General features: G+C 48.4%; 1 protein-coding gene across 1 annotated transcript in view; it reads left to right on the top strand.

Annotated features, from left to right (window-relative positions):
• MLXIP (MLX interacting protein) overlaps positions 1-27,883 on the top strand; it is a 154,656-nt gene that overhangs the window by 104,444 nt on the left and 22,329 nt on the right. The window contains 5 exon segments of the mRNA XM_075323284.1: positions 14,131-14,240; positions 14,656-15,250; positions 17,022-17,143; positions 17,993-18,173; positions 25,641-25,744. Of these exon segments, the coding sequence (XP_075179399.1) occupies positions 14,131-14,240; positions 14,656-15,250; positions 17,022-17,143; positions 17,993-18,173; positions 25,641-25,744 (1,112 nt within the window).

Here is a 27,883-nt window from a genome sequence, read left to right as displayed (position 1 = left end):
TGTTGTGCTGATGCATTTTCACTGAATGTCCCAAGTAAATCTGTTCATACTCCTACATATCACATATGTACACATCAGTGAAGGATGCTATTTTTGTGTTGCTCATTTCGGAAGATTAGTGGTGGCTTTGTAATGCTGAATCTTGGGCCTGAGCCATCTTGCACTAAGCAATGACTTGGCCTAGATTACTATAGGATGATTTACCAACAATTCCATGATTCATTTCCCTTATCTCTCAAGTGTTTACCATCATGATTGATTTATTTTACAAGGACTTTTGTCATCTTGGTTTCTAACCAAGCAGGCAGCTTTCTAGGTCGCTGTTCCAGGTCGTAATGTGGGTAATGTTCCTGTCCAAGATTAAAAAAAACAAAACAAAACGCAGCTCGGAACAATTGAAAGAAAACTTGCCTCGGTACACTAGTTGAAAACGGTAATAACAAACTACCTTGTAAATCAATGGTGAGAAACACTTAAAAGAATAAGGAAGTAACACGAGACTCGTAAGTGTCCGATGATGAGGAAGCAGCACTGGGCGAAGCGCGAGGAGTTCCCATAAACAGGTCCTGCTGGTGACTCCCATTTCTGGACTTCCCTGTCACACTTGGAGTGTTGGCTATGTTTTCTTGACACATTAACAACTTGCTTTGATTTCAAGATTCTGATTATTAAACTTAATGTAATAGAAACTGTCAGATCTTGTGAATCTCTCTTTTTTTTTTGGAAATAAAAAATAAAGTTGGATTGTGTTTTTGCTTATTGTTTTTATCCATTTTATTAATACATTGCCAATTGTATACTACACACATTAGTTAAGGCAGAAATAAAGCAATATGTACACTTCACAATCAGATACAATAAGTATCACCGCAGGAACATGACTGAGAATATTAAAACTGTGTATACAGTATATCACATGTGAGTATACCCCTCACAATTTTGTAAATATTTTATTTATATCTTGTCATGGGACAACACTAAAGATATGACACTTTGATACAATGTAAAGTAGTCAGTGTACAGCTTGTAAACAGTGTAAATTTGGTGTTATTATTATTATTACTTATTATAGCGCCATTTATTCCATGGCGCTTTACAAGTGAAAGGGTATACGTACAACAATCATTAACAGTACATAACAGACTGGTACAGGAGGAGAGAGGACCCTGCCCGCGAGGGCTCACAGTCTACAGGGAATGGGTGATGGTACGATAGGAGATAGGTGTTCCCTCTAAATAACTACACACACAGCCATTAATGTCTAAACCACTGGCAACAAAACTGAGTACACCCTAAGGGAAAATGGCCAAATTGTGCCTAAAGTATCAATATTTTGTGTGGTCACCATTATTTTCAAGCTCTGCCTTAACTCCTCTTGGACATGGAGTTCAATAGAGCTTTACAGGAGCCACTGGAATCCTCATCCATGACGACATCACTGAGCAGGAGAATGCTAGAGACCATGCTCTCCTCCTCCACCTTCCATTTTGAGGAGGCCCCACAGAGGCTCAATAGAGTTTGTCTGGAGAAATGTGTGGGCTCAATTTCTTTAACAAGGCAGTGGTAGTCTTGGAGGTTTTATGGGTCGTTCTCCTGTTGGAATACTGCCCGGCAGCCCAATTCAATCCAATTGCAGCCCAATTCAATCCAATTGGCATTCATGGTTCCAACAATGAACTGTAGCTCCACAGCTGACAGCACTCATGCAGCCCCAAATGATGACACTCCCTCCACCATGCTTGGCTGTAGGTAAGAGAAAATTGTCTTTGTACTTCGGACCTGATTGCGGCCACACTTGACACCATCTGAAGCAAATAAGTTTACCTTGGACTTATCAGACCACAGGAAATGGTTACAGTAATCCATGTCTAGCCTCCATGTAGTCAGCAAACTACTTGTGGGTTTTCTTGTGCATCATCTTTAGAAGAGGCTTCCTTTTGGGATGACAGCTAAGCAGAAAAATTTGATGCAGTGTGCGGCGTATGGTCTGAGCACTGGCAGGCTGACCCCTCCCCCCCCCCCCCACCTTTTTAACCTTCGCAGCAATGCTGGTAGCACTTGTACGTTTATTTTGAAAACACAACCTCTGGATATGACGCTGAGCACGTGCATTCACCCGCTTAGGTCGACCATGGTGAGGCTTGTTATGAGTGGAACCTGACTTGTTAAAACGCTGTATGTCTTGGCCACCGTACTGGAGCTTAGTTTCAGGGTGTTGGGAAACTTCTTATAGCCTAAGGGTAGTTTCACATTTGCGTTATTTTGACGGAAACTGGACTCGTCACAAATGCAGTACAGTTCATTTATTTACAGTGGATGCGCGACACCATGCGGTTGTGTGCTTCATACACAACCCACATGTGTCCGCATGATGTTGCGCTTCCACTGTAAATAACTGAACTGTACTGCATTTGTGACTGGTCCCGTTTCCGTCAAAACAAAGCAAATGTGAAACTACCCAAAGCCATCTTTATGTAGAGCAATTCTTTTTTTCCAGATCCTCAGAGAATTCTTTGCCATGAGGTACCAGGTTGAACTTCCAGTGATCAGTGTGTGAACGATTAACGCAAAATTTAATACACCTGCTCTCGATTCACACATGAGATCTTGTAACACTAATGAGCCACATTACCGGGGAAGGAAAATGGCTAACACAATTTGACCACTTTTGCTTAGGTGTGTCCTTTTGTTGTCTGTGATTTAGATATTAATGGCTGTGTGAGTTTATACTGTTATACAAGCTGTACATTGACTACTTTACTTTGTGCCAAAGTGTAATATCTTCAGTGTTGTCCCATGAAAACATAATAAAATATTTACAAAAATATGAGGGGTGTACTCAGTTTTGTGATATACTGTACATGGAACATATCACAAAGTGATTTAAAGAGATCACTATACCACAATGTGTGGGAGGATTTGGGGGAATTCGGACAATGCACAGCTTTTGTGATGCTGGACCAGTAAACTGTCCCTGCTCCATTGTATTACAATTCTTGTTCTCCTTCCTCATTGACAATCTACAAAAGAGTTAAGCTGAGGATGGGAGGGCTTCTTTCTTGAGACAGATAGTTGGGAGATCTATTTAGGGGCTTTTTTTTAAATGGAAATTTACTTCTGCTGTCCCTTTTTACACCTCCTGGAACTTTAGAAATGTAAAATTCTTTATTCTTTGACAATAAGGAATCTGAACTGACTGAACAGTAGTAGGCCTCATTCAGAAGTCAATGTGGCACGTATGTGTTGTATCAATTTTTTTTTATATTTATTTTTTTGTCAGAGATACCACAGGTACCCATTATAACCAATGGTGCTAGTCACATATTTGTGATTTCTTCAGCGCTCTATTGGGAGACCCAGACGATTGGGGTATAGCTACTGCCTCCGGAGGCCACACAAAGCACTACACCAAAAAGTGCAAGGCCCCTCCCCTTCTGGCTATACCCCCCCGTGGTATCACGGGTTCTCCAGTTTTCAAGCTTTGTGCGAAGGAGGTCAGACATCCATACATAGCTCCACAGATTTTAGTCAGCAGTAGCTGCTGACTATGTCGGATGGAAGAAAAGAGGGCCCATATAGGGCCCCCAGCATGCTCCCTTCTCACCCGTGGATGGTGTTGTAAGGTTGAGGTACCTATTGCTGGTACAGAGGCTGGAGCCCCACATGCTGCTTTCCTTCCACATCCCCTTGTAGGGCTCTGTGGAAGTGGGATCCTGCCGGCCTCTAAGCTCTGACGCCGGGCTCCATCCACAGACCCAGTTGAACCTGATGGATATGGAGCAGGAGTACAATCAGGGACAAGGCCCTGCATCATACAGGTACTCTGTGTCCCCGGCAGGCACAGACACACTCCGGGCTGGCTGGGTGTTGTAGTGCGCCGGGGACCGTAACGTTGGAGTTAGTGTTCCTACAGTTTACTGGGGGACTTTGTGTTGTGGGAACGCAGCGCCGACCCCCACTGGACCGGGCGGCGCTGCTGTGACTTGTGGTGCGCCGGGGACACGCCGACCGCGCTTTTACGGCGGCGGCGTTTATAAATCCAGTCCCCGGCTTTTGCGGCCTAGCTCCGCTTCGTTCCCGCCCCCACCCTGTCAATCAGGGTAGGGGAGAGACGCTGTTTCGCAGCAGCGACGAGGGCTGGAGCCTGATTTACATGCTCCAGCCCTCTCACTAGGCACAGAGGGAAGCAGGCTTCCCGCTCTTAGTCAGGAACGCCCAGGGCCCGCCCTCCTCCCTCTCCTAGGACGCCGGCAGCCATTACATGCAGTCTGGCTGGAGGCAGAACGCAGGCTCTGGGAGACCTGGACTGGGGGGGCTTTTTGGCGACCACACACACCCGCTCTTAAGCGGGCGGTAAGCGGCATTTCAGTGCTGGCCCCTCTAGTGCCTCACTGTGTATTGGTGTACTGTCTACCAGATATATAGATATATTTATTTCTTGCACTGTGAGGTCGCTTCCTGGCTGGATACCCAGATCGCTCTGAGGAAGCAGCAACATGCCATCCACAAAACGCAAGGCTGCCAAGGCTAGGGCTGTGTACACTGCGTGTGCTGCATGTGGGGCTGCTCTACCAGCAGGCTCCGATGACCCCCATTGTGTGCAATGCTCCGATCCGGTGCTGCTTCGCCAGCCGGAGTCCGGAGAGGTAGTGTCCCAGGCTGAGACGCTTGTAAGTTCTGCCCCGGCGCCAGGGACAGACTTTGCAGTTTTTGCTGATAGAATGTCTGTGACTATGGCAAAAATCCTTGAAACTTTGCAATCCATGTCTGGGGCTCAGTCTTTGGACTCAGCGAGGTCTCTGTCCTCTGGCCCCCCTCAGCTGGATCCAATCCAGACTACAAGGGGGTCCCCGGCTTCCCAAGCTGAGGATTATGACTCAGATGATAGCCCCAGCCACCCTAAGCGGGCTCGCTGGGAAAGACCCTCAACGTCATCACACTGCTCAGGGTCTCAGCGCAATCAGTCTCCCTGTGAGGTGTCTGAAGAGAGTGATCAGGAATCCACTCCTGGAACCCCTCTCAACCTGGATACCCCTGATGGGGACGCCATGGTAAACGACCTCATCTCAGCCATCAATAGGCTGTTAGAGATTTCTCCCCCAGCCCCTTCAGCAGAAGAGGCAGCTGCAGAGCAGGAGAAGTTTCGTTTCCTCTATCCCAGGCGTAAATTGAGTGCTTTGTTGGATCACTCTGACTTCAGAGAATCAATCCAGAAACACGACGCTCACCCAGAAAGACGTTTCTCTAAACGTTCTAGGGATACACGTTATCCTTTCCCCCCTGATGTGGTCAAGCGCTGGACCCAGTGTCCAAAGGTAGACCCCCCGATTTCCAAACTTGCAGCTAGATCCATAGTTGCAGTGGAGGATGGCGCTTCACTTAAAGATGCCAATGACAGACAGATGGACCTTTGGTTAAAATCTGTCTATGAAGCTATCGGCGCGTCGTTTGCTCCGGCATTCGCAGCCGTATGGGCTCTCCAGGCTATTTCAGCTGGTTTAGCAAAAGTGGATGCTATCATACATCCAGCAGTGCCACAAGTGGCGTCCCTTACCTCGCAGATGTCTGCGTTTGCGTCTTACGCTATCAATGCGGTCCTAGAATCTACCAGCCGCACCTCCATGGCGTCCGCCAATTCGGTAGTTTTGCGCAGAGCCTTGTGGTTAAAGGACTGGAAGGCAGATGCTGGTTCCAAAAAATGTTTAACCAGCTTGCCTTTATCTAGAGATAGACTGTTTGGCGAGCCATTGGCTGACATCATTAAGCAGTCCAAGGGTAAAGACTCTTCTTTACCCCAGCCCAGAACAAGCAAACCTCATCAGAAAAAGTGGCAGCAGAGGTTTCAGTCCTTTCGAGGTTCGGGCAAGACACCATTTACCTCGTCCAAAGGGTCTCAGAGGACGCAAAGAAACTCAGATTCCTGGCGGGCTCACGCACGCCCTAAGAAAGCAAATGGAGGAACCACTTCCAAAGCGGCTACCTCATGACTTCCAGCCCCCTCCCGCCGAATCTCCGGTCGGGGGCAGGCTCTCCCGTTTTTGCGACATTTGGCTGTCACAGGTCAAGGACCGGTGGGTGACAGACATTTTGTCTCGCGGGTACAGAATCGAGTTCAGTTCTCGTCCTCCAGCCCGATTCTTCAGAACCTCCCCACATCCAGACCGAGCAGATGCTCTGCGGCAGGCGGTGGACTCCCTAAGAGCGGAAGGAGTAGTGATCCCTGTCCCTCCTCAGGAACAGGGTCGAGGGTTTTACTCCAATCTCTTTGTGGTTCCAAAAAAGGACGGCTCATTCCGTCCTGTTCTGGACCTAAAACTGCTCAACAAACATGTGCACGCCAGGCGGTTCCGGATGGAAACCCTACGATCTGTCATTGCCTCAATGTCTCAAGGAGACTTCCTTGCCTCAATAGACATCAAAGATGCTTATCTCCACGTGCCAATTGCTACAGAACATCAACGTTTTCTACGTTTTGTGATAGGAGACGACCATCTTCAGTTCGTAGCTCTGCCATTCGGTCTGGCGACAGCCCCACGGGTCTTCACCAAGGTCACGGCGGCAGTGGTAGCAGTCTTGCACTCTCAGGGACACTCGGTGATCCCTTACCTAGACGATCTACTGGTCAAGGCACCCTCTCAAGAGGCATGCCAACTCAGCCTGAATGCTACGCTGGAGACTCTACAGTCTTTCGGATGGATCATCAACTTTCCAAAGTCGACCCAATCACTCACGTATCTTGGCATGGAGTTCCATACTCTAGCAGCGATAGTGAAGCTTCCGCTGAACAAACAGCGATCACTACAAACAGGGGTGCAATCTCTCCTTCAGGGTCAGTCGCACCCCTTGCGGCGCCTCATGCACTTCCTAGGGAAGATGGTGGCAGCCATGGAAGCAGTTCCCTTTGCGCAGTTTCATCTGCGCCCACTTCAATGGGACATTCTCCGCCAATGGGACGGAAAGTCAACGTCACTAGACAGGAAAGTCTCCCTCTCTCAGACGGCCAAGGACTCTCTACAATGGTGGCTCCTTCCCACCTCATTGTCTCAGGGAAGATCCTTCCTGCCCCCGTCCTGGGCAGTGGTCACGACAGATGCGAGTCTGTCAGGGTGGGGAGCAGTTTTTCTCCACCACAGGGCTCAGGGAACGTGGACTCCGCAGGAGTCCACCCTTCAGATCAATGTTCTGGAAATCAGGGCAGTGTATCTTGCCCTACTAGCCTTCCAACAGTGGCTGGAAGGAAAGCAGATCCGAATCCAGTCGGACAACTCCACAGCGGTGGCATACATCAACCACCAAGGAGGGACGCGCAGTTGGCAAGCCTTCCAAGAAGTCCGGCGCATTCTAATGTGGGTGGAAGACACAGCATCCACCATATCCGCGGTTCACATCCCAGGCGTCGAAAACTGGGAAGCAGACTTCCTCAGTCGCCAGGGCATGGACGCAGGGGAATGGTCCCTTCACCCGGACGCGTTTCAGGAAATCTGTCGCCGTTGGGGAGTGCCGGACGTCGACCTAATGGCGTCCCGGCACAACAACAAGGTCCCGGCATTTATGGCGAGGTCGCGCGATCAAAGAGCTCTGGCGGCAGACGCCTTAGTACAAGATTGGTCGCAGTTCCGGCTCCCATACGTATTCCCGCCTCTGGCACTCTTGCCCAGAGTCTTACGCAAGATCAGATCCGATTGCAGCCGCGTCATACTCGTCGCCCCAGACTGGCCGAGGAGATCGTGGTATCCGGATCTGTGGCATCTCACGGTCGGCCGACCGTGGTCACTTCCAGACCGACCAGACTTACTGTCCCAAGGGCCGTTTTTCCATCAGAATTCTGCGGCCCTGAACCTGACTGTGTGGCCATTGAGTCCTGGATCCTAGCGTCTGCAGGATTATCCCAAGGAGTTGTAGCCACAATGAGACAGGCTAGAAAGTCGACTTCTGCTAAGATCTACCACAGAACGTGGAAGATTTTCTTATCCTGGTGTTCCGCTCAGGGAGTGTCTCCCTGGCCATTTGCATTGCCCACTTTTCTTTCTTTCCTGCAATCGGGGTTAGAAAAGGGCTTGTCGCTCAGCTCCCTTAAAGGGCAAGTCTCGGCACTATCCGTGTTTTTTCAGAAGCGTCTAGCACGTCTTCCTAAGGTGCGCACGTTCCTGCAGGGGGTCTGTCATATTGTGCCCCCGTACAGGCGACCGTTAGATCCATGGGATCTGAACAGGGTACTAGTTGCTCTCCAGAAGCCGCCTTTCGAGCCTCTGAAGGAAGTTTCCTTTTCTCGCCTGTCACAGAAAGTGGCGTTTCTTGTTGCGATCACATCGCTTCGGCGAGTGTCGGAGCTGGCAGCTCTGTCATCCAAGGCTCCCTTCCTGGTGTTCCACCAGGACAAGGTAGTGCTGCGCCCCATTCCGGAGTTTCTCCCTAAGGTCGTATCCTCGTTTCATCTTAATCAGGATATATCCTTGCCTTCCTTTTGTCCTCATCCGGTTCACCGGTATGAAAAGGACTTACGTTTGCTAGATCTGGTGAGAGCACTCAGAATCTACATTTCCCGCACGGCGCCCATGCGCCGTTCCGATGCACTTTTTGTCCTTGTCGCTGGTCCGCGCAAGGGGTTGCAGGCTTCTAAAGCCACCCTGGCTCGATGGATCAAAGAACCAATTCTAGAGGCCTACCGTTCTGCGGGGCTTCCGGTTCCTTCAGGGCTAAAAGCCCACTCAACCAGAGCCGTGGGTGCGTCCTGGGCATTACGACACCAGGCTTCGGCTCAACAAGTGTGCCAGGCAGCTACCTGGTCGAGTCTGCACACTTTCACCAAGCATTATCAGGTGCATACCTATGCTTCGGCGGATGCCAGCTTAGGTAGAAGAGTCCTGCAGGCGGCAGTGACACCCCCGTAGGGGAGGGCTGTTTTGCAGCTCTAACATGAGGTATTTCTTTACCCACCCAGGGACAGCTTTTGGACGTCCCAATCGTCTGGGTCTCCCAATAGAGCGCTGAAGAAGAAGGGAATTTTGTTACTTACCGTAAATTCCTTTTCTTCTAGCTCTTATTGGGAGACCCAGCACCCGCCCTGTTGTCCTTCGGGATTTTTTTGTTGTTTGCGGGTACACATGTTGTTCATGTTGAACGGTTTTTCAGTTCTCCGATGTTACTCGGAGTTAATTTGTTTAAACCAGTTATTGGCTTTCCTCCTTCTTGCTTTGGCACTAAAACTGGAGAACCCGTGATACCACGGGGGGGTATAGCCAGAAGGGGAGGGGCCTTGCACTTTTTGGTGTAGTGCTTTGTGTGGCCTCCGGAGGCAGTAGCTATACCCCAATCGTCTGGGTCTCCCAATAAGAGCTAGAAGAAAAGGAATTTACGGTAAGTAACAAAATTCCCTTCTTTGCAAAACACCCAGAGACCTGTCCATTTTTTTTTTTTCTGGCTGCAAGGCCCATCACAAATCTATACAAGAGTGCAGGCCCTAACCACCAACCTCAGCAATGACAATCTGGCCAATTGTTTATTAAAAAAAAAAAAGAAATTGACCATACCCAACAAGAAATTATCTCCCATCTAGCTTGTTCTGTCAAACCGGTCACAGAAGAGGTTACCAGGCTCCTTGCATCTTCCCACCCTACTACCTGCACCAGTGACCCTATTCCTTCACATCTCCTTCAGTCCCTTTTCCCAGCTATCACCACTCACCTAACTAAAATATTTAACCTCTCTCTCATCTGGTATCTTTTCCTCCTCCTTCAAACATGCCAGCATACACCCGTTACTTAAAGAAACATCCGTCAACCAAAACTGCCCCACTAACTACAGACCTATCTCTAATTTCCCCTTCATCTCTAAAATGCTGGTCCACTCCCGACCATTAAAGGGAACCTGTCAGCAGAAATTTCCCCTAAAACCTCACAGATTCCCCCTCTGCAGCTCGTGGGCTGCATTCTAGAAAGGTCCCTGTTGTTATTATTGTGCCCCCTTTCTGACCAAAAAAAAGAGTTTATAAAGAGGTACCTTTTTGGCTTCGGATTCTATAAATCTGACACGGGGGCGGGCAGCCTGATGGCCGTTATTCTGCCCCCTGGTCCTGTATGCCGCCCCCATCGCTGATTTCCATACTTTTGGACGCCGCCCACTGCTCCAGCCATCCCCGCGCATGCCCAGTGCCAGTCTCACGGGACTGAGCACTGTGACTGCTGGTGACGTGTGCGCAGGCAAGTGATTATGGGCGGGACTGTGACTGTTATCAGCAAGTACCCGCCCATAATCTCGTGAGCGCGCAAACCTCTCCAGCGTCACACTGTGCTCAGTGTAGATGCTAGACTGTATGGGCTGCTTCCAGGAATGACGTCCCTTTGTCACGTGATAGGGGCGTGTTCAAAATACTATCACGTGACAAAGGGATGTCATACCTGGAAGCAGCCCATACAGTCTAGCATCTACACTGAGCACAGTGTGACGCTGGAGAGGTTTGCGCGCTCACGAGATTATGGGCGGGTACTTGCTGATAACAGTCACAGTCCCGCCCATAATCACTTGCCTGCGCACACGTCACCAGCAGTCACAGTGCTCAGTCCCGTGAGACTGGCACTGGGCATGCGCGGGGATGGCTGGAGCAGTGGGCGGCGTCCAAAAGTATGGAAATCAGCGATGGGGGCGGCATACAGGACCAGGGGGCAGAATAACGGCCATCAGGCTGCCCGCCCCCGTGTCTGATTTATAGAATCCGAAGCCAAAAAGGTACCTCTTTATAAACTTTTTTTTGGTCAGAAAGGGGGCACAATAATAACAGGGACCTTTCTAGAATGCAGCCCAGGAGCTGCAGAGGGGGAATCTGTGAGGTTTTAGGGGAAATTTCTGCTGACAGGTTCCCTTTAACTCTCAGATAATTCTCTTCTTGACCTTTTACAATCCGATTTCCGCTCCTTACACTCTACTGACACTGCCCTTACTAAAGTCTCTAATAATCTACTAACGGCTAAATCTAATGGTCACAACTGCCTACTGGCTCTCTTGCACCTTTCTGTTGCATTCGACACTGTGGATCACCGGCTCCTCCTCATTATGCTCCGCTAGGTCGTCCTCAAGGACGCCGCTCCCTCTTGGTTCTCCTACCTCTCTGACCACTTGTTCACTGTATCTTTTGCCGGCTCCTCTTCCCCTTACTGTCGGGGTTTCTCAGGGTTCAGTCCTAGGCCTCCTTCTCTTCTCTCTATACACTGCCCCTAGTGGACAAACAATCAGTAGATTCTGTTTTTAGTACCATCTATATCAGAGGTCTCAAACATGCGGGCCGCATGCAGCCCTCGAGGCTGCTTGTTGCAGCCGCAGGCCCCATGACGATCGCAGCTCTATGCCAAGGGCCGGCACTGGCAGCACTTTACTACAATTGAATCATTAGCGGTGGCGCGCAGAGGAGCTGTCTGTACTATACTAATGGCTGCTCCCCGCCAATCAGATGCAAGGAAGTGCCATCGCTGTATGACGTCACCTCCTTGCATCTGATTGGCCGGTGGTATGCAGCTCCTATGCGCGACACCGCAAATTATTCAATTGTAGTAAAGTCGTGCCGGCTCCCGCCATAGAGCTGCGATTGTCACGGTATGCAATAAGCAGCTACATGCTCACAATCGGGACCTGCGAGGCTGCAAGTCTCCTCTGCAGGAGAACATAGGTGCCCATGATCAGGGTTCGGGGCGCTGCAGTCTCCTCGCTGTGTTCTCCCTAGGGAGGGCATGCAACTCTGCAGCATAAATTCATATGCTGCGGCCTCTGAATGCCGCACTGCAGGTCAGTTTTCACTGCGGGCTGCACAAGCACAGTGGGCATGGACTTTTTAGAAATCCCATCCACTCTGCTTGTACTGTACATCGCAGTATTTTGGACACAGCTGAAACATGTTACATACAAAACGCTGCAAACACTTATCATGGGCACGCAGCCTAATTAGAGGGAACAGAGGAAAGGTGAGGAGAATTTTTTTTTTTTTTTTGCGTATTACTAAAGGGTGGGCACCATACTACTGGGCACAAGGGGGGCACAATGCTACATGGCACAAGGATGGGCACAAAACTACAGGGCACAATACTACAAGGATGGGCACCTTACTACAGGCACACAGATGGTGACATTACTACAAGATGTTGGCTTAGATTACTATATAATGCTGCTAATTTTAAAACAATTTTACAAGAAGGTGATAAAATTCAAAATAAAGCATGAATTTTATTTTTTCCTATTAAAAGTGCTTTTTTATATATAAACTTAACTAAAGAAAAAAGTGCCGGTTTGTTATAATAAACAAGCAAGAATTCATTAAAATTTCATTTTGTCATGCGAAGAATGCGGCCCCTCTCAATTTTTTTTATATGCGGCCCATACACCCAGCTGAGCTTTAATTTCTGATCTATATGCTGATGACACCCAATTATACACTACTCACATCACCCCTGCATTACTACAATATACCAGTGATTGTCTGTTTGCTGTCTCTAACATCATGTCCTCCCTGTAGGAGTCATGATCATATTCCTCTCCAGCAGCTACACTGATGCTTCTACCCTTTGTATCAGATTTACAACCAGTGTAATGACTGGCAGAGTACAATATCAAGCCTATCACTCTCACCTACAAATCTCTGCACCGCCTACATCTCCTCTCTCAACTCTGTCCATCACCCTACCTATGCCCTCCGTTCTGCTAATGACCTAAGACTCACATACTCTATAATCCGAACTTCCCACTCCCATCTCCCAAGTCTTTTCACGAGCCGCGCCAATTTTCTGGAACACACTACCCAGAAAAATTCAATTAATTCCCAATACCCATAGTTTTTAAGCTGCTCCTAATAACTCATTTCTTTGGACTGGCCTATCACCTCACCTCACTTCTCAAATTATTCCCATTGCCCTTACATCATTTTCTTCCAAATTTGGTCTGTTGTATTTTCTGTTGACATCATCCATGCACTTAATAGTCCTCTGTACCTGTACGTGTACACATACTGGCTGGTGACCGGTTCATGCAGCATTGTTATATTACTGGTCAGAGGACTATAAAATAAAAGCACTTTTTATAATTTTACCTTTTGCGCCTCCCCTATTTCCTCAGATTATAACCTTTTGAGCAGGGCCCTCACTCCTGTTTAATTGTTACTCTACAATATTTCATATTGTCTGTACATGTCCCTTATGAATTATAAAGTGCTGCAGAATATGTTGGCATTATATAAATACAATTTTATAGGTCTGTGGAAAAACACAGCACACGTATGGCATCTGTGTGCTGTACATGTTTTACATTGCAAAGGATAGGAAAAGCTTTGTAATTTAGTTACTGATCCATCTGTGGAAAAACACAGATTATAAAAACTGGCCGCGCATCTCGTGCACCAGTGCCACCAATACTCTTCTTTTTATGTATATTTATTTTTTACGTACATGTTTAAACATAGACTTATGTCCAGAAGTTGGAAATCCATGGCATACACCATTCAGTATTCCAAAGTGCTTTATTCCATCTTTATGTGTAGTTAAAAGTAGCGGGGGAGAGAGCAGAGTGCAGGCCCCCTAAGGACGACGGCCGTTTTGCACCTCCTTGTGCTTCAACGAGTTAAACACAGACTTATGAATAAGGCCTTAGTGTGCAGGTCCATGACCCATATGAGAACTAGATGTTCTCATTCCCCTTGTCAATTTGCTTTGATTCTGGGCACAATGCAGTACAGAATTTATAAAATGACAGTGCTAGATCATAATGATTTACTAAAACACATGTCAGAAGACCTTACAGGTCCATTTTAAAGGGGTTATCCGTGCTTAAGAGTCTGCAGCCACTAGTCTCATCCAACTTCTCTCAATTCTCTTTTATTGAGACGCCGAATGCGTCTTGTTGGCATGTGACTACAAATCTCATACATGCAATCACATAACTGTCAGCTCATTGGGAATACCGGCGATTCAGCAATCTGCAGTGTCATGGAGAGACTGCAGACAACTTGTCCCAAACCTGGTCAGCCCCTTCTATATCATAAGAAGCTATTTTACAATAACTTTTACTTATCAACAAACATGATTCAGTCACATGCGAATAGAAATTGTAAACTAATTTTATTTTTATTCTCTAATTTATCTTTCTCTTTTTCAGATATTTTCTCTTCCAAATCTCTGTCATCCACTTTATTCAGTTCTTCGTCTTCTGTGCCTGCCGTCCCACTGCCTGACCCTGCGTTGCGTTCCTGTAATCAGCCCTTGGCGGTAAGATACCCTTTCATCTGACTATCCTGCGTGCATCTCCTTCTGTATGCATTTCGGAGCCTGGCGTTTTTGTGATGAAATAATGAGGCATTTCTAATTTCTAGTCCTTGAATCCTAGAGAATAGATGTCACTAGGTTAATAATATCAGTGTATTCTCAAAATCATATGCTATATGGTTCATAATCATGGAATCCGACTATAGACTTGGACTATAGACTTAAATAGACCAGTATCCTCTGTAATATGAAAGGGACTGTATATTTTTTTTTTTTTGTTATTTTGTTCTGAGTTCTTCTTAGTTTCTGCCACAGACTGCGCTTCGAATGAAAATATTTAGCCTTGTGCTGCCAAATATTAGTGCTGACTTTTGTAGTAAATGTTCTTCCTATTCACCCATCCTCTTTTCTCTTACAGCCTCCTATATTGCCATCAAACACCCTTGCACCAGTAAATCTTGATGAGGAGTTAATCCCGTCTCCAGGGCCTCCTTCCATTCTTCCTCGAGTACCTGAAGTGAGAAGGGAGCGAGCGTCTAGTCTAGGCAGCATCTCCGCTGTCCATGGCCCGGTCAAGTTTAATTCAGAGACAGCTATAAGCAGCCAGCACGGTTTTGTCCCGGTTTTTCCACCTCCAGTGACGAATTTCCAGACCCCCTCTGCTCCACCTGCCGTGCCTCCAAATCCTCGCCTGACACCCCAGCCTTCCTTTGCTAGCCGGGACAGTGATAAGTTCCAAGTGTGTAACTCCACAGTGATCACACACACTGCCTCGGCCACACTGACTCACAATCCTTCTGCGACTACCTTCAGCCAGAGCCAGAACCTCATTCTTGCGACTCAGCAACAAGTGCCTTGCAACATTTCACTGCAACCTGCCGGGGTGGCACCGCAGAGTGCCCCCCATTCTAGCACATACTATACGATCTCCAGCTCTGGAGCCAAGAAGAAGCAGCCCCAGAAAATTGTGCCTGCGCCCCAGCCAGAGACTGTGTCCTTACTGTTTACTCCTGGTAAGGATATTTACACCACTGGTGGAATGATCGAAAAGTAAACGTAGGATTTCTTACAATTATCCCTACAGCATTACTACTGCTTTTCTTCAGTCTCCTCTGGTAAACTGTAAGTTAACCATGTCATTTTTGAGCAGGGGTCAGGTATTAGGCGCCTATTAGACTTTGCTCGGATGGGTCGCAGGTTTTTTACATTTTTTTTTTTTTTTTTTTTTTTGAATGTTTAAAAGCATCAAGTCACTTTTTAGTAAGTAGTAAGGTTGGAATAAGAAATGAAATCCAATAACTCCTCTAAGGGTATGTGCTAATGATGAGCGAGTTTTGAAATACTCGTATTCGCGATACTCATAACGAGTACTGTCTAACACACTCATATGCATACCGAATAGCGTGTGTAATGCAAGTCAATGGGGAAAAACTCGCAATGGAACGACTAACCCGAATGCTGCGCTATTTGTGCGAGTAGCGAATAGTGCGGAATTCGGGTTACTCGGTACATTGCGAGTATTGCCCATTGACTCTATTCGGAATGCTTATGCGAGTATTGGATTCTCGATGCTTGTAACGAGTACTGTCTGAGTATTTTGAAACTCGTTCATCATTAGTATGTGCACGTTTCACCTGGAATCCGCCTAAAGTGCTGCAGAAAAATGAAAATAATCCGTCGAAATAACTTAAAAAAAAAAGTTGAAAGTAAACGAGGACACCTATAGGTAGATGCATATTACAGCAGTGTGGGAAGCCTGTAGATATTAAACACTTCACAGTACTGCATAGCCTAGAGAAATTGTGAATTATGATTAATACATTTTTATTGAATTTTCATATATGAAAACTGAACAAGGCTATGGAAGGGAAAAGAAATTAAGAGCGAGGGGGAAAAGAAAAGGGAAGAAACATCAAAAATAGGACCTCACAGTGTCCAGGGGTCGGGTATAATCAATTATATTCGTTTGCATAAATGCAAATCAAAATCTTATCATTTACACTAATGAAACAGCACCCATTATAGAATATTCCCGAAGACCTTTGTTCAGTTGACATTTTTGCTTTCGGGTGCTTATCAGGTAATGTTAATCTAAATTCTATGTGAGAAATTGTGAATTATAGGAGATACTTTGTGCCGGAATTACACGGGCAGTTTTTAGGAAGAAAAAAAAAAATGAAAAACACGCACAAAGTTGGGAGTGGATTCAAATGTAAAGGAATCTATTGGGCAAAGGATTACACTTCATCTTCCTGCATCTGCTGTTGACTCCAAAAAAGTGCATCAAAGTCTATCTACATCTGCATCTAAAACTAATTTTTTGTATTTCCAACATCAAAACAGTTTTATGCTGTAAGTGAAACAAATTTGGATATTTTAATTAATAATTTGGATCAGATCTGGGTGAATATATAGATGCTCCCGGATAGGCAGCACTATGGCTGAATAAATGGTTAACTTCTAAGCTACCATAACGGACTGGGGTATGTTGAGCCCCCATTTTATTCATATATGGAGAACTGTTTTTTGTTTTTTGTGGGGCAGAACAGGTTTTTTTCTTTATTAAATGACAGCTAGCAGAGATTTTGACCCATAAGAAGTAATTCATATAGAAAGTATGTTTATTAGATTATATCCTTCTTTATTATATAAGGGGCAACACTTATTTCTGAAAATCTCCCCCTTAAATATAGCAGTTGTCTGTCACCGGCCCCTTCTTACTTAAGTATTGCTGTACACTAAGTATTACATGGTGTAGATTCTGACAATGCGTTTCTTTTTCAGCGCACTTTCCAGGTCAGACTCAAGCTGTGATCGTATCGCCTGGTTCCCTCAAGACGGATACCTTGATAGCGCCAAGGATTACACAGTCCAGTGTAGTCATCGCACCGGCTGGAATCGCAGGAGTAAGACTCTTCATATCATTATAGATCTGCACCATTGCTTGTGTAAACCTCGTCTTAAAGCTTTATCTGTAATACACGCGTCTGGAATGAGCCTTTACATGACCCTAATTTCTCTATAGTGAGGAATGGTTACTATGCTATAAAACAATCTATAATTGTAGCTTCATGTTTTCCCTAATGCCCATGTGCACCAATGAGACTGTATATATCGTACGAGCAAGCTGGGCCCAGCCTTTGTAATGGCATATATATATATTACAATAATTAAGGCTGTGCGCACATTGCGTCTTTTTCAGGCAGGGTCTGTCAGCAAGCCATCTGTAAAAGCGCAAACTAAAGAAACAAAAAAACCCTTAAAGAATTAAGAAATCCACAGCCGTATAAAAACAACCTGCTGTGTATACGTTCCACACCCTTGACTTTCTTTCAACCATTTGAGGCATTGTAAGCCATGAAGTCTAAAGAAGGCTAAAGAAAGCCATGAAGGCTATAAGAAATGAGCTGACCATACTTCAGGCGGCTTCTGCTTGGAAGAGGGTCATTAGTGTGTGTGTGTGTGTGTTTGTGTGTGTGTGTGTGTGTGTTTGTGTGTGTGTAACAAAAAACCTCTGAAGGTAAAGACGCTGCGAAACTGACCAAAATGAGGACAAATATGACCCTTCAGGAAAAATACTGTTTGCGTTTTACTGAGGAGTCTTCTACTTCATAAATGATTCGGGTATGATTTTAAATATAAGACGCCATCTGCACATGCTCGAGTATTAGAATGCCTTTTAGATGAAGCAAGCTAAGGCTGGTTCATCCATCAGATGTATGTGGAACCCATACTTCTATGTCTTCATCTCACAGACCTCTGTAATGCCGGAGTTCCATGGGAGTATTTTTGTTGGACCATCAAAGAAGTCTCAGGGCAGCCAGAAGTCCCAGTATGCTGTCTCTCGGATCTTTCCCAGTCCAAATCAAGATAACCTGGTGAAGAGAGAGATGACCCCATTACAGAACTGCAGCACCGTGCCCTCTCCGTCATCCTGTGAGCTCAGAAGAATACACCATGCTATGATGTATCTAATTGTAATATATGTTATTTTCTGTATATTGGCTGTCTGTTTAGATATGATAGACATCCTAAGGCTACTTTCACACTTCAGTCTTTCTTTGTTGCTCCTTCGGGAGACCCAGACAATTGGTGTATAGCTTCTGCCTCCGGAGGCCACACAAAGTATTACACTTTAAAAAGTGTAACCCCTCCCCTCTGCCTATACACCCTCCCGTGCCTCACGGGCTCCTCAGTTTTATGCTTTGTGTTGAAGGAGGCACACATTCACTCGAGCTCCCATTTTAGTCAGCAGCAGCTGCTGATTGTATCGGATGGAAGAAAAGAGGGCCCCCACAGGGCTCCCGGCATGCTCCCTTCTCACCCCACTAAGTCGGCGGTGCTGTTAAGGTTAAGGTTGAGGTACCCATTGCGGGTACAAAGGCTGGAGCCACATGCCGTTTTCCTTCCCCATCCCTTAGAGGCTCTGGGAGAAGTGGGATCCTAACCGGTCATCCATTCACTGGGACCGGGCTCCCTCCGCAGCCCCTGTGGGAATCTGACGGACAGGAGACTTGGTATCATCAGGGACAGGGCCCTGCATCTAAAGGTACTCTGTGTCCCCTTGGGGACGGTGCATGGAGCGCTTGGTCTCAGACGCTGCAGCGGCTGCTGTATTTTTATGACGACCGGGACTTCCGCGCCGACCGCGCCTGTTTGCCGGCCGCGGTATTAAATTTAGTCTCCGGCTTCATGCGGCCTAGTGCCATAACTCCCGCCCCCGGGCCTGCCAGTCAGGGGTAAGGGCGGGACAGTCGACCTGACGTCGACAGTGAGGGCTGGAGCACACTTTAGGTGTCCTCCAACCCCCTCACTAATCACTGTGGGGCACCAGATTCCCGCACTTTTAGTCGCCGCCCACGGCTCCCTCCTCCCCTGAGAACACCGGCAGCCATGTTTTAAACACATTCTGCCGGTGGAGGACTTCTGGCTGCAGCTCTGGGAGACCCTAGGCAGGGAATCTGGTGGACACACACCGCTTTGGGCGGTCGGTAAAATTGTTTTGCTTTTGGCTATATACCCTCAGTGATCACTCTCCTGGGAGACAACAGCATGTCGTTCACAAGGAGCAAGGGTGCCAAGACACAGGGTTATTTTGCAACCTGTACCTCTTGTGCGGCTATGCTACCTGCAGGTTCCACCTACCCTCACTGTGAGCAATGCTCGGGCCCTGTGGCACTCGCTCAGCCGGAGCCTCGGGCACTGGTGGGCCCCTCGGCTCAGGTAGAACCGCCGGCTTCCCCTGTCCAGGTGGCAGGGACAGAGTTTGCAGTTTTAGCTGAGAAACTCTCTGAGTCACTTTCACAATCCATGGCTCAGTCTATGGACAAATGGTCTGCTAAGATACTAGAAGCCTTGCAGTCCAGACCGGCCCTTACACAGGCCCCGGGCACTGTAGGATCATCGCCCCCAGGGCCCTCTCGGTCTGCACCGCAGCGTGCTCCCGGGGTGGCCCCTAGGTATCACGTGGAGGACTCTGGCACGGACCGCAGTCCAAGACCGGCTAAGTGGGCTCGCTGGGAATCTTCCCCGACTTCATCACGCTGTTCGCGGTCTCAGCTTGAGGACTCTCTGGAGGATGAAGCGGAGGTCGCAGCCCAGGGCTCTGACCCTGACGTTGCTCTCAATCTTGATACACCTGAAGGGGACGCCATAGTAAATGACCTTATAGCGTCCATCAACCAGGTGCTAGATCTTTCTCCCCCAACTCCACCTGTAGAGGAGTCGGCTTCACAGCAGGAGAAACACCAGTTTAGGTTTCCCAAACGTACACGGAGTGCTTTTTTCGATCACTCTAACTTCAGAGATGCTGTCCAGAAGCACAGAGCTTTTCCGGACAAGCGCTTTACTAAGCGCCTTAATGACACACGTTACCCCTTCCCCTCTGACGTAGTTAAGGGTTGGGCTCAATGTCCCAAGGTGGATCCTCCAGTCTCTAGACTGGCGGCTAGATCCGTAGTATCAGTGGCTGACGGTTCATCGCTCAAGGATGCCACTGACAGGCAGATAGAGCTCCTAATGAAATGCATCTATGAAGCCACAGGCGCGTCTTTTGCCCCGGCCTTTGCAGCCGTGTGGGCACTCCAAGCTATCTCAGCTTGTCTGTCTGAGATTAATGCGGTCACACGTACCTCTGCTCCGCAAGTAGCGTCTTTGACTTCTCAGGCGTCGGTATTTTCATCCTACGCCATGAATGCCGTCCTGGACTCTGCTAGCCGTACAGCGGTAGCATCCGCCAATTCGGTGGCAGTCCGCAGGGCCATGTGGCTACGCGAATGGAAGGCAGACTCTGCTTCCAAGAAGTTCTTAACCGGTTTGCCATTTTCTGGCGACCGTTTGTTTGGCGAGCGATTGGATGAAATTATTAAGCAATCCAAGGGAAAGGACTCGTCCTTACCCCAGTCCAAACCAAACAGACCTCAGCAACGAAAAATTCAAGCGAGGTTTCGGTCCTTTCGGCCCTCAGCCAGATCCCAATCCTCCTCGTCCAACAGGCCACAGAAGAGCCAGAGGAACTCTTCTGCATGGCGGTCTAAGTCACGTCCTCCAAAGACCGCCGGAGGCACCGTCTCCAAGGCGGCCTCCTCATGACTTTCGGCCTCACCAAACCGCATCCTCGGTCGGTGGCAGGCTCTCCCGCTTTGGCGACGCCTGGTGGCCACATGTCCAAGACCGATGGGTGAGAGACATTCTGTCTCACGGTTACAGGATAGAGTTCAGCTCTAGTCCTCCGACTCGTTTCTTCAGAACATCTCCGCCCCCCGAGCGAACCGATGCACTTCTTCAGGCGGTGAACACTCTGAAGACAGAAGGAGTTGTGATCCCCGTTCCCCTTCAGGAACGTGGTCGCGGTTTTTACTCCAACTTGTTCGTGGTGCCAAAAAAAGGACGGATCATTCTGTCCCGTTTTGGACCTCAAACTGCTCAACAGACATGTGAGAACCAGACGGTTTCGCATGGAATCTCTCCTCTCTGTCATAGCTTCGATGTCCCAAGGAGACTTCCTAGCATCAATCGACATCAGGGATGCGTATCTCCATGTGCCGATCGCACCAGAACATCAACGCTTCCTGCGTTTCGCCATTGGGGACGAACACCTTCAGTTTGTGGCACTGCCTTTCGGCCTGGCGACAGCCCCACGGGTCTTCACCAAGGTCATGGCATCCGTTGTGGCAGTCCTACACTCTCAAGGCCACTCGGTGATCCCTTACTTAGACGATCTCCTAGTCAAGGCACCCTCCCGGGTGGCATGTCAACACAGCCTGACCGTTGCTCTGGAGACTCTCCAGAGGTTCGGGTGGATCGTCAATTTCCCAAAGTCAAAATTGAATCCAACCCAATCACGGACTTACCTCAGGATGGAGTTTCATACTCTCTCAGCGATAGTCAAGCTACCGCTGGACAAACAGCGTTCGCTGCAGACAGGGGTGCACTCTCTTCTTCGGGCTCAGTCACACCCTTTGAGACGCCTTATGCACTTCCTGGGGAAGATGGTGGCAGCAATGGAGGCAGTTCCCTTTGCGCAGTTTCATCTGCGTCCACTCCAATGGGACATTCTCCGCAAATGGGACAGGAGGTCGACGTCCCTAGACAGGAACGTCTCTTTCTCTGGCAGCCAAAACCTCTCTTCAGTGTTGGCTTCTTCCCACTTCTCTGTCGAAGGGAAAATCCTTCCTGCCCCCATCCTGGGCTGTGGTCACGACGGACGCGAGTCTGTCAGGGTGGGGAGCGGTTTTTCTCCACCACAGGGCTCAGGGAACCTGGACTCCGACAGAGTCCTCCCTTCAGATCAATGTTCTGGAGATAAGGGCAGTGTATCTAGCCCTAAAGGCATTCCATCGGTGGCTGGAGGGCAGGCAGATCCGCATACTGTCGGACAACGCCACGGCGGTCGCGTACATCAACCACCAGGGCGGCACGCGCAGCTGTCAAGCCTTCCAAGAAGTTCGGCGGATTCTGCTGTGGGCGGAGACCACAGCCTCCACCATCTCCGCCGTTCACATCCCGGGCGTAGAAAACTGGGAAGCAGACTTTCTCAGTCGCCAGGGCATGGGCGCAGGGGAATGGTCTCTTCACCCGGACGTGTTTCAAGAGATCTGTTGCCGCTGGGGAACGCCGGACGGCGATCTCATGGCGTCTCGGCACAACAACAAAGTCCCGGCATTCATGGCACGGTCTCAGGATCACAGAGCTCTGGCGGCGGACGCATTAGTTCAGGATTGGTCGCAGTTTCGACTGCCTTATGTATTTCCTCCTCTGGCAATGCTGCCCAGAGTGTTACGCAAGATCAGGTCCGACTGCCGCCGCGCCATCCTCGTCGCTCCAGACTGGCCGAGGAGGTCGTGGTTCCCGGATCTGTGGCACCTCACGGTGGGTCAACCGTGGGCACTCCCAGACCGACCAGACTTGCTGTCTCAAGGGCCATTTTTCCATCTGAATTCGAGCCGCTGCGGGATGTCTCTCTATCACGTCTTCGCAGAAGGTGGCTTTTCTAGTGGCAGTTACATCGCTCCGTAGAGTGTCGGAGCTTGCAGCGCTGTCATGCAAAGCCCCCTTCCTGGTTTTTCACCAGGATAAGGTGGTTCTGCGTCCGGTCCCGGAATTCCTCCCTAAGGTGGTATCCCCTTTTCATCTCAATCAGGATATCTCCTTACCTTCATTTTGCCCTCATTCAGTTCACCAATGTGAAAAGGATTTGCACTTGCTAGATCTAGTGAGAGCACTCCGGATCTATGTGTCTCGCACGGCGCCACTGCGCCGTTCTGATGCGCTCTTGTCCTTGTCGCTGGCCAGCGTAAGGGGTCGCAGGCTTCCAGGTCAACCTTGGCTCGGTGGATCAAGTAACCGATTTTTGAAGCCTACCGTTCTTCTGGGCTTCCGATTCCTTCAGGGCTGAAAGCCCATTCTACCAGAGCCGTGGGTGCGTCCTGGGCATTGCGGCACCGGGCTACGGCTCAGCAGGTGTGTCAGGCAGCTACCTGGTCTAGTCTGCACACTTTCACGAAACACTATCAGGTGCATACCTATGCTTCGGCAGATGCCAGTCTAGGTAGGCGAGTCCTTCAGGCGGCGGTTGCCCACCTGTAAGAGGGGGCCGTTTTCGGCTCTTTTTATCGGGGTATTCTTTTACCCACCCAGGGACTGCTTTTGGACGTCCCAATTGTCTGGGTCTCCCAATGGAGCGACAAAGAAGAAGGGAATTTTGTTTACTTACCGTAAATTCCTTTTTCTTCTAGCTCCTATTGGGAGACCCAGCACCCGCCCCTGTTCCCTTCGGGCTGTTTGTTCTTTTGTGTACACAGGTTGTTCATGTTGAATTGTTCCTTTTTGGTTCATGGTTTCAGTTCTCCGAATATCCTTCGGATTGAATTTACCTTAGACCATTTATAAGTTTCCTCCTTCCTGCTTTTGCACCAAAACTGAGGAGCCCGTGAGGCACGGGAGGGTGTATAGGCAGAGGGGAGGGGTTACACTTTTTAAAGTGTAATACTTTGTGTGGCCTCCGGAGGCAGAAGCTATACACCAATTGTCTGGGTCTCCCAATAGGAGCTAGAAGAAAAGGAATTTACGGTAAGTAAACAAAATTCCCTTCTTTTCCATCAGTCACAATCTGTTGCCTTGAGAAAATACGGTATCCTGCAACAGTTTTTTTTCCCCATAGACTTGTATTAATGACGGATTGTGACTGATGGCCTTGTGTTGCATCTGCTGCACGACAGATCAGTCATGGACTGACTGACCGTTGGACGGAAGCAACTGACACTGTAAACGTTTTTTTTTTTTTTATGTTTTTGTTTTTTTGGAGCATCAAAAAAACTCACTGCTAAGGATTCCATTCCAATCAGTCAAGAGGTATAATGGTTATTTATGGTGCAGGATTCCGCCGTAATCCGTCACACAACGGAATCCAGTGCTGGATCCTGTCATGTTCTACTGAGCATGCCCAGCATGTCTGGCACTCCCATTGGGCTGTCCCAAACACAAACGGATCACGACGGATCTGTCAAGAAACGGACGCACAATGGATGTAACGGACGCGACTGATCAGTTATTTCACAGGATTCCTGTGAACGGAATCCTGTGAAATAACACATCCGTTGACAGCTAAACGACGGATCCGTCGTTCCGTCACAACGACGGACCTGGTGGATTTGAAACAACTGAAGTGTGAAAGTAACCTAATTCAGTCAGTGACGGACTAAGTAAGTCTATGTTTCAGCTTAAGGCTATGTGCGCACGTAAGGGTGTTCTGCACCGCAGTGTGAAGTCACTGCTTGTGCGATTCAGAACGCAGCTGAAAAGCTCCGTTCTGAAAGTTTGGTGTCTGCAGAATTCCTGCAGAATTTGTGTGTTCTGGATGCTGCCTTTCCCATAGACAGAGTGGAGAAAGCATCCAGAACGCACAAAACAATTGACATGTTACTTTTTAGAACGCTGCATTTTAAAAAGCAACGTGCGGATGGAATTTGTACAATCTACATAGATTGTGCTGGGGACGCAGGACGCATGCTTTTACGCTGCGGTGCAGAACGCAGCGTAAAAGTATTTAATTACGCAACGTGCACACATTGCTTAATACACTATGTATATACGTTGCTCTGGCTTCTCTTCCCGGTGTAAGGCTCTATTCACATATTACTGGTATATGTCAGGAATATTCCCCATCATGGTCTGCTTCCCTTTCCTAATATAAGTTTTAAAAAATATTATGCCGACACAAAACACTGAGGCCAAAAGTAGACTGTTTCCGCATCAATTAGGTGAATAGCTAACTTCTGGCTAGGGCCGGCTTGCACGCTGGCGCCTTTCTTGGTGCATTACAACGACTGTGTTCATATAGTGTAATGTGAGCATAGCCTAACTTGTTCTCGGTAGAATCCGGTATTTAATAATAGCCTTCATATAAAACTCAACTTCTCTCCAAACCTAAAAATTCTGAAGTGATCCCGCCAATGATAGAAATCAAGGGTACCCATGTGCACCAAGTATTTGATGGGATCCTAAGGCCATGTGCATACGGTGAGTATTTGGCGAGTTTTTTTACATCTGTATTTGTAGCCAAAACCAGGAGAAGGTAAATAATACAGAAGTGGTGCCGGTGTTTATATTATACTTTTTCCTCTGATTGTTCCACTCCTGGTTTTGGTTTCCAAATACAGAAGTACAAAAACTCACCAAATACTCATTGTGTGCATGTGGCCGTATACTGGGCTGCATCTTCAACATATGGATAACAATGGATACCAGAGATCTCTTCTCCTTCAGTACAAAATAGTGCAATGTCAAAAATAAGTATATATTTTTTTATTTATTTTTTTTAAGTAGTTGGTCTTTAATAATTGTCTGTCATTTCTGAATCTGTATTTTTATTCTGTTTATCACAAATTGTATTTGGTGTTTCAGGCCGAGATTCAAGGCAAGGATCCCCATGTGCATCTGAACACAGTCTCAGTCCACCGCATAGCTCAGGAAAAACCACCGCAGACCATCAAAACTCTGTACTCAAGGTAGGGTAGAGACACAGAAAGTTTTGTTTTTATCAACCGTATATAATCAGCAGCTACCATGCCTGAATAAGTGCACCTAAAAAAGCCTGTATTTTCATATAATATATATATAGGTATACAGTGGGTGAAATAAGTATTGAACAAGTCACCAGTTTTCTAACAATCTATTTCTAAAGGAGCTATTGACATGAATTTCTCACCAAATGTCAGTAATCACCTATCCAAGCCACACAGCCAAATAAACCAAACCATAGATGTCCATAAATGTAGTGATGTGTAAAAATGAGATGACAAGTAAAAAGTATAGAACACGCTTACTGAAATGTATTTAATACTTCATCAAATAGCCTTTCTTTGTCGCTCCATTGGGAGACCCAGACAATTGGGTGTATAGCTTCTGCCTCCGGAGGCCACACAAAGTATTACACTTTAAAAAGTGTAACCCCTCCCCTCTGCCTATACACCCTCCCGTGGATCACGGGCTCCTCAGTTTTATGCTTTGTGTGGAAGGAGGCACACATCCACTCATGCATTCTCATATTAGTTATGTCGGTTGGAAGAAAAGAGGGCCCCCACGGGGCCCCCGGCATGTTCCCTTCTCACCCCACTACGTCGGCGGTGTTGTTAAGGTTGAGGTACCCATTGCGGGTACAAAGGCCGGAGCCTCATGCCGTCTCCTTCACCATCCCTTAGCGGCTCTGGGAGAAGTGGGATCCTGAACGGTCAGCCATTTGCTGGGACCGTGCTCCCTCCGCAGCCCCTGTGGGAATCTGCCGGACCGGAGTCGATTCAACCTCAGGGACCGGGCCCTGCAACTCTAAGGTACTCTGTGTCCCCATTGGGGAATATGCAGGAGCGCACCTTCTTCCCGGACGCTGCGGCAGCTGCTGAATTGAGAAGGCCGGCGGACTTCCGCGCCGACCGTGCCTGCTTGTCGGGCGCGGTCTCAAATTTAGTCCCCGGCTTCATCGCGGCCTAGTCGCAAAAATCCCGCCCCCGGGCCTGCCTATCAGGGGTAAGGGCGGGACTGCCGACCTGACGTCGGATGTGAGGGCTGGAGCATCCTGCATGTTTTCCTCCCCCCTCACTGATCACTGTGGGGACCCCAGATTTCCGCACTTTCCTGGCGCCGCCCACGGCTCCACTCCTCCCCTGAGATCTCCGGCAGCCATTTTTTGGGCATTCTGCCGGTGGAGGATTCTTTTTGCCCATATACCCTCAGTGATCATTCTCCTAGGAGACAATAGCATGTCGTCCACAAGGAGCAAAGCTGTTAAGGCACAGGGGTTTTTTGCGGCCTGTACCTCTTGTGGGGCTATGTTACCTGCGGGTTCCACCTACCCTCACTGTGAGCAATGCTCGACCCCTGTTTCACTTGCTCAGCCGGAGCCTCGGTCACTAGTGGACCCCTCGGCTCATGTAGACCCCCCTGCTCCCCCTGTCCAGGCGCCAGGGACAGAGTTCTCCTCTTTTGCTGAGAAACTCTGAGTCACTTTCATAATCCATGGCTCAGTCTATGGACAAATGGTCTGCCAAGCTGCTAGAAGCTTTGCAGTCCAGACCGGTCCTTACACAGGCCCCGGCCCCTGTTGGATCATCACCTCCAGGCCCCTCTTGGTCTGAGCCGCAGCGCGCTCCCAGGTTGGGCCCTACGTACCACGCGGAGGACTCCTGCCAGGACCACAGTCCTAGACAGGCTAAGCGGGCTCGCTGGGAATCTTCCCCGACTTCTTCACGCTGCTCGGGTTCCCAGCTTGAGGACTCTCTGGAGGACGAGGCGGACGTCGCAGCTCAGGGTTCTGACCCTGACGTCGCCCTTAACCTTGATACACCTGAGGGGGACGCATTAGTGAATGATCTTATCTCGTCCATCAACCAGGTGTTGGATCTCTCTCCCCCGCCTCCTACTGTGGAGGAGTCGCCGTCTCAGCAGGAGAAACACCAGTTTCGGTTCCCCAAACGTACACGTAGTGCGTTCTTCGATCACTCTAACTTCAGAGACGCTGTCCAGAAGCCCAGAGCGGTTCCGGACAAGCGCTTTACTAAGCGCCTCACTGACACGTGTTACCCCTTCCCCGCTGAAGTCGTTAAGGGGTGGGCTCAATGTCCCAAGGTGGATCCTCCAGTCTCTAGATTGGC

This window comes from Anomaloglossus baeobatrachus, chromosome 1 (genome assembly GCF_048569485.1).
Source record: "Anomaloglossus baeobatrachus isolate aAnoBae1 chromosome 1, aAnoBae1.hap1, whole genome shotgun sequence".
NCBI classification, from domain to species: domain Eukaryota; kingdom Metazoa; phylum Chordata; class Amphibia; order Anura; family Aromobatidae; genus Anomaloglossus; species Anomaloglossus baeobatrachus.
The sequence above is the reverse complement of the archived record's forward strand: the minus strand, read 5'-3'. Positions and strand labels throughout refer to the sequence as shown.